This window comes from Monodon monoceros, unplaced genomic scaffold (genome assembly GCF_005190385.1).
Source record: "Monodon monoceros isolate NGI ecotype Baffin Bay Population unplaced genomic scaffold, NGI_Narwhal_1 Super_Scaffold_21, whole genome shotgun sequence".
Lineage (NCBI taxonomy): Eukaryota > Metazoa > Chordata > Mammalia > Artiodactyla > Monodontidae > Monodon > Monodon monoceros.
The window spans coordinates 100,291,389-100,297,876 of record NW_021703778.1 but is presented as its reverse complement, the minus strand read 5'-3'; the positions used below and the strand labels follow the sequence as shown (position 1 = coordinate 100,297,876).

At 45.8% G+C, this 6,488-nt stretch overlaps 1 protein-coding gene across 2 annotated transcripts; it reads left to right on the top strand.

Moving 5' to 3' along the window:
- The first annotated feature begins 341 nt into the window (after nt 1–341).
- PSMB5 (proteasome subunit beta 5) lies at nt 342–6,210 on the top strand. Of its 2 annotated transcripts, none has more exons than XM_029239237.1 (3): nt 342–891; nt 1,627–1,933; nt 5,703–6,210. In XM_029239237.1, exons 1-3 carry the CDS (start codon nt 694–696, stop codon nt 5,987–5,989), a joined length of 792 nt encoding a protein of 263 aa, XP_029095070.1. In that variant the 5' UTR covers nt 342–693; the 3' UTR covers nt 5,990–6,210. The 2 variants fall into 2 exon arrangements, with proteins under 2 accessions (XP_029095070.1, XP_029095071.1); XM_029239238.1 differs by having other exon boundaries at nt 684–891; nt 5,394–5,945.
- The last annotated feature ends 278 nt before the right edge of the window (nt 6,211–6,488 follow it).

Sequence of the window (6,488 nt, the reverse complement as noted above, 5' to 3'; positions counted from 1 at the left end):
ATTTCCACCAGAGGGTGGGAGTAAAGACAATGCTGAATCTTAAAAATTGGTTACTGTTAGAGAACGTGGGTAGCGTGGCGATTGATGTTATCAAACAACAAGCGGTATAGCGCTCTTATTTTGTTGCGCTTTTTAGCACAAACTACTGTGGTTTTACTAACTTCATAGGAAAATGGCCTCAGCGTAGATTATTTTACCCAGTATTAGAGAGTGCCCTTACACAAAATGGCAACTTCAGTCGCGTTAACAGACTGCTGAAGCAGTAGTGATGTAAGTGTTGCTTGGACACAGGGCGGGGCGGGGCTGATTTACCGCTACCGGTTTAGAACAGGTTTTCATCCAGTCACGCCCTTCTGAAAGATGGCCGGCCCCACTTCCGTCCCTCAACCTGGACGTTTGCGATTGCTTCCTATGAATTTGAGGTTAATCTAATCCCGTGTTGTTTACGTGACCAAAGTCAAGATGGCAGCCACATCTCTGTAATTTAAGGGGAGTGAAGCCATTTATTTTTTCCTCCTCGGTGAAAATAATCACTCGCGTCTGGCTCTTGTGTTTGGAGGCGTGGTTGCCAGGAGTTAAAATGGTTGCTCCCTGTGATAGATTTAATAGGGAGTGAAGCTGTGACGACGAGGCGTTGCCCGGCCGCTCTTTGCTAGGCAGTCTGGCAGGCAGTTCCCTTTGCCCTTACTAGACATGGCGCTGGCCAGCGTGTTGGAGAGGCCGCTACCCGTGAACCGGTGCGGGTTTTTCGGGCTCGGGGGTCGTGCGGATCTGCTGGACCTGGGTCCAGGGAGTCCCAGCGATGGGCTGAGCCTGGTCGTGCCCAGCTGGGGTGTCCCAGAGGAGCCGAGAATCGAAATGCTTCATGGAACTACCACCCTGGCCTTCAAGGTGCGGACCCAGCCGTCGCGCCGGGCTCAGTTACGCGCGCTCGCGCCCTTCCAGATCTCCCAGCTGGTCCGGAACCCGCGGTGGTCGCGGCCACGAAACCCAGACGGAGGCTCGGACCTCTCACCGCAACCCCGGCGGTTCTGCTGTGTCACTGCCCCGAGAGGCCTCGGTTCTCGCTCTGGCCGGAGTGGGGGGCGACGGGGCTGGAAGGGCGGGGCGTGTGGTAAGTGGGAGAAGGAGAGCCCGAGGCCGCTTGGGTTGATACCTAGGCGACCCCAGGGTGCTCCTGTCCAGGAAAGGCCGCAGCAGCAGTGAACACTGGCAGAGGGAAGGCTGTTGTAACCACCAAAGGTTTTAGAAACTGAGAAGCCCCGATAGGCCAGGGTTACCGAAACGTTATGGTTTGAGGAGGAAGATTGGTGGGAGGAAGCACTGTACTAGGAGCCAGACAATTGGGATTCTTGGTCCAGCTTTGCAATAACTGGCTGTATGATCTAGGGTAAGTCATTCGATCTCATTCCTCAGCCATCAAGTGAAGGTAATACTGAAGGTAATCCCATGTCAAGGGATTGATGTGAAGCTCTAGTGACATTAATATGAGGGAAAGTATGTTGTGAAGTATAAAACGGCAGAGACAGAGATGTTCTGGGTTTGCACTGATGCATAAAGAAATGTCAAAGATGATGTTTCTGTGGTCTCATGTGGCCTGTTGTGTGTTTCCTCTGATCTTAACAGTTTCGCCATGGAGTCATTGTTGCAGCAGACTCCCGGGCCACAGCAGGTGCCTACATTGCCTCCCAGACAGTAAAGAAGGTGATAGAGATCAACCCCTACCTGCTGGGTACCATGGCTGGGGGTGCAGCGGATTGCAGCTTTTGGGAGCGGCTGTTGGCTCGGCAGTGTCGAATCTATGAGCTTCGAAACAAGGAACGCATCTCGGTAGCAGCTGCCTCCAAGCTGCTTGCCAACATGGTGTATCAGTATAAAGGCATGGGGCTGTCCATGGGCACCATGATCTGTGGCTGGGATAAGAGAGGCCCTGGTGAGTTAAGCTGCAACCATGTGATTCTTGGGCTGGCACTACAGAGAAGAGGGGTTGGATGAACAGATAAATGGAAGAGCTTATGTCAGTGCTGGGGATGTGTTGGTTAGTTCTCAGTCCTTTCGTCTGCTCAAGGAAGGGCTGTAGTGTAGGAAGGGGCAGGGAAGTAGATCAGCTGTGTCATTGACCACCCATGTGACCTTGGGCAGGTTGCTTACTTTCTCAGACTGTTTCATTATCTGTTACATAGGTTCCATGAGGTAATACATGTCAAGCATGTAGTGTCTGACACATAATGTATTTCCTTCTGGCCTCTCCTGTAAAATGATAAGACCTGCAAAGAGTTGTATATAAGAATTAAATCGGCTAATAGACATAAAAACTCTGGTCAGTGCCATCTGATAGAAATACAATGTGAGCCGCACATGTAATTTTACATTTTCTAATGGATGTATTTAAAAAGTGAAAAGAAATGGGTGAAATTAATTTTAACAGTTCTCTTAATCCAAATTAACTATTATCATTTCGGCATGTGTCATTAGCCCCATTTCAGGTGCTCACAGCCACATGTCGCTGGTGCCTTCCATATTGGACAGCGAAACTAAGTACCTACTCAAAAGTTAGTCATTCCTCTTCCCTTTTTTCCTGAAGAGAGTCTTTGGCCTAGAAGGGGGGCCCTTTGGGGCTCATCTCCTTTCTTTGCTTGATATAATCCCCTAGGTCCTGTTGTCATCTCTGAAAAGAAATTCCTTAGCCTATTTTTCCTTCTGGTATATAAAAACCTTGCCAGGAAATTCAGTCTTGTATCTGATATCAGTTCTTTTTCAGCCAATTTTGAATGTCCCTTTAGTCAAGCTGGGATACAGCTAGTCACTTTCTGTTTAATTTTCCCCTTTGGTGCTTGAAAATAGTTACTCTTTCCTCCTATTGGTTTTGCTTCATTCATTTACCTCCCCCCACTCCTTTTTTTTTTTTTTTTTGACTGCACAGCTTGCGGGATTCCTTGACTAGAAATTGAACTGTCAGGGATTCCTGACCAGTGAAAGCACTGAGTCCTAACCACTGGATCACCAGGGAATTCCCTCATTTACCTGCTTTCTAAATGCCTGGTTTTCCTCTTTTGAACAACTGTAGGATACCCACCACTTTTTCATTTGCTTTGGAGAATATTAGTTCATTACTCAATAGAGGATGAAATGGGCTTCCCTGGTGGCGCGGTGGTTGAGTCCGCCTGCCGATGAAGGGGACACAGGTTCATGCCCCGGTCTGGGAAGATCCCACATGCCACGGAGCGGCTAGGCCCGTGAGCCATGGCCGCTGAGCCTGCGCATCCGGAGCCTGTGCTCCGCAACGGGAGAGGCCACAACAGTGAGAGGCCCGCCTACCGCAAAAAAAAAAAAAAATAGAGGATGAATGAGGAGAGATTTAAAAGTGCATGTGATAGAGGAGCTCAGTTTGTTACTTTGGAAATTGAAACACTTTTCTCTTTGAAAAGTGTGAAAGAACAGTTCCATACATCTTGTGTGGTCTAGGGTAGCATTTCAGAAATGTTGTTTTGAACCCTTAGCTATTGGATTGGTCCCAGGTGGTGGAAAACAATGTAAGAGAGTACAAAAGCTGGCTAGCAAGGAAAACCCAGGAAGTCATAGCATAACCTAAATTGTACCATCTCAAGAAGCCTTCCTGACAAGCTATCCCATTCAGGATGAGTCAGCCCCTGGCCTCAAGCTGACTGAGAAAGTGTCACAGATTACTTAATGCAAGGCTGAATGAGATGAATGCCACTTTAAAGAGAACCAATAAAATGCTGAAGGAATTTGCGGGGTGGGGGGATTGCTTCTGATGGGAGGAATTGAGGCGGACTCATTTTCCCAGATGTGAAAATGAGAGAAAGGAAACAATGAACAAAAGAAGACAGGGAAGAAGCATGAGATTTTGGGGGAAGTAACTGGACATCTAATTTAATTGGAACTAAAGTCTAGTTTAATTGTGAAGCAATTGGAACCAGATGGTGAGCTGCTAGGCAAGGTAGTGGCAATGGGACTTGAGGAGGGGCTCTATGTTAGAACCATTGGAACCTGAAAACTGATAAGGGCAGTGCTTTTCAACCTGGCTTGTATCATAATCACCTGAAGAACTTAAGAATCTAGACCCATGCTTGTCCCCCACCCAGACCAATTGATAAAGAATACCTGGGGTAAGTCCTAGGCATCTTTTTTAAAAACTTCCTGGGAATTCCCTGGTGGTCCATTGGCTAGGACTTAGCACTTTCACAGCCGGGGCCCTGGGTTTGATCCCTGATCCAGAAACTAAGATCCTGCAACCCGCTTGTTGTGGGGGAAAAAAAAAAAAAAAAAAAAAAAAACTTCCTTAGATGATTCTGATGCATAGTGAGTTTTGAGAACCACTGAGATAGGAAAAATATTAGTGATGCATTGACAGAATTTGAAAATACAGAAGGATTGGTGGGGCAGAAGATGGATGAGTTTGGTAGGTAATGGAGAACCACTAAAAGTATTTGAGGACAGGAAATTTAAATATGAATTTGGTGACAAAGGCATCCAGCTGGAGAGGCCCAGCGGGCAGATGGAAATGATAAAACTTTTACTACATCTTTGTCTAAACTTTTGTCTATACCAGAGGTTGGCTAACTTTTTCATAAAGGGCCAAATATAAGTAAATATTCTAGGCTTGTAGGCTATATGATCTTTGTCTCAACTACATAGCTCCATTGTTTTAGCAAAAAAGTAGTCATAGACAATATATACACAAATGGCTGTGGCTATGTTCCAATAAAACTTTATAAAAATGGTGGTTGGGGGAATTCCCTGGCAGTCTGGTGGTTAGGACTGTGCGCTTTCACTGCCGAGAGCCCGGGTTTGGGGAACTAAGATCCCACAAGCTGCTCAGCGCAGCTAAAAAAAAAAAGAAATTAATTTAAAAAATTAAAATAAAAAAAATAGGCGATTGACCTGGCCTACCACTGTACCAGCACTGTCCAATAGAAATACAGTGTGAATTATACATGTAATTTTAAATGTTATAGTAGCCACATTTTTTAAAATAAAAAGGAAAATTAATTGTAATAATATATTTTATTTAACCCAGTAGATCCAAAATATTATTATGATGTGGTACTAGCTTCATTTCAAATGCTTAGTAGTCACATGTGGCTAGTGGCTACCATACTGGACAGTGCAGGTCTTTACAATATGATTTAAAATGATAGGCTTTATTCTCTTACTGTGTGACATATGCCTTGCACTCCAGATAGTCTAAACTCTGAGGGTTAGGATTGTCTTTTTGGTTTTTTTTCCTTCATTTTTTGGCTGCACAGCCTGTGGGATCCTAGTTCACCAACCAGGGATCGAACCTGCACCCCCTGCATTGGAAGTGCAGAGTCTTAACCACTGGACCGCCAGGGAAATCCCAGGATTGTCTTAAATATTACCTTTCACAGTGCCTGAAGTTCTGTGCTTGAAACTTAAGTCATTTGAATTATACTTGCTTTTTGGTTGTACAGACAGACAAGGCAGTTACTGTAATGTGAGGTAAGATGGGATGGTATGTGTAGAATCCTGAAGTCTTAAAATTTAATTTGATTTCTTCACCTTTTTTTTTTAAGTAATTTTACAGAAGTGCTATTTTCTTGTATTTCTGTTGGTCTCCCCTGGGTTTCAACAGGAATGGAGAACTGTTGCCTTGGAGGATGAATCAGATGTCAAAAGGGTGACCATTTTTTTCTTAGTAACCTCATCTCTCTTTCCAGGCCTCTACTACGTGGACAGTGAAGGAAACCGGATCTCGGGGGCCACCTTCTCTGTAGGTTCTGGCTCTGTGTATGCTTATGGGGTCATGGATAGGGGTTACTCCTATGACCTGGAGGTGGAAGAGGCCTATGATCTGGCCCGTCGAGCCATCTACCAAGCCACCTACAGAGATGCGTACTCAGGAGGTTCCGTCAACCTCTACCATGTCCGGGAGGATGGCTGGATCCGAGTCTCCAGTGACAATGTAGCTGATCTACATGACAAGTATAGTGGATCTACCCCCTGAAGGAGGGCAGATGTGGCTGCTTGCCTTGCTTGGGGTGACTGTTGTTGGTAATATGGGTACAGCTCGCCATCCTCTAGTGGAGGGGTCCCTGATTGTATCCATCATTTTTTTTTAATCTCTGGTGCATTGACCTCCATGTGTTACCCGTTGTAAATGAGCTACTGCAGAGGTAATTATTTGTTTTACTTTCTTGGATGTTAACATTACACTACTCGATCTCAGCCTGTGTTGTGTGTTTTCTCCACACTGTCCCTCCTCCAAGCACTTTACAGTCAAATAAGCCGGGACAGTGGGAGGGAAGTGACTGTAATTACAGGAAACAGCGGTGTGAAGACATCGTCTAGTGAATACATTAACGTCCCCACTCATGAAGCTAATAACAAAGGCGAAGGAGAGGGAGGGAGGAGGGAGAGACTTCCTGATTCTGTTTGCAAAGAGATGAAAAGTTGATGGGGTGGAAAGATGCACAGGGCTGTACCAGGCCGAGTCGGAGGAAAAA

Excerpts from the sequence above, each read along its gene's own strand:
- PSMB5 (XM_029239237.1), top strand. The coding sequence starts at position 694 with ATGGCGCTGGCCAGCGTGTTGGAGAGGCCGCTACCCGTGAACCGGTGC. Across the intron at positions 892-1,626 it reads CTACCACCCTGGCCTTCAAG|TTTCGCCATGGAGTCATTGT; the intron begins GTGCGGACCCAG and ends TGATCTTAACAG. Across the intron at positions 1,934-5,702 it reads CTGGGATAAGAGAGGCCCTG|GCCTCTACTACGTGGACAGT; the intron begins GTGAGTTAAGCT and ends CTCTCTTTCCAG.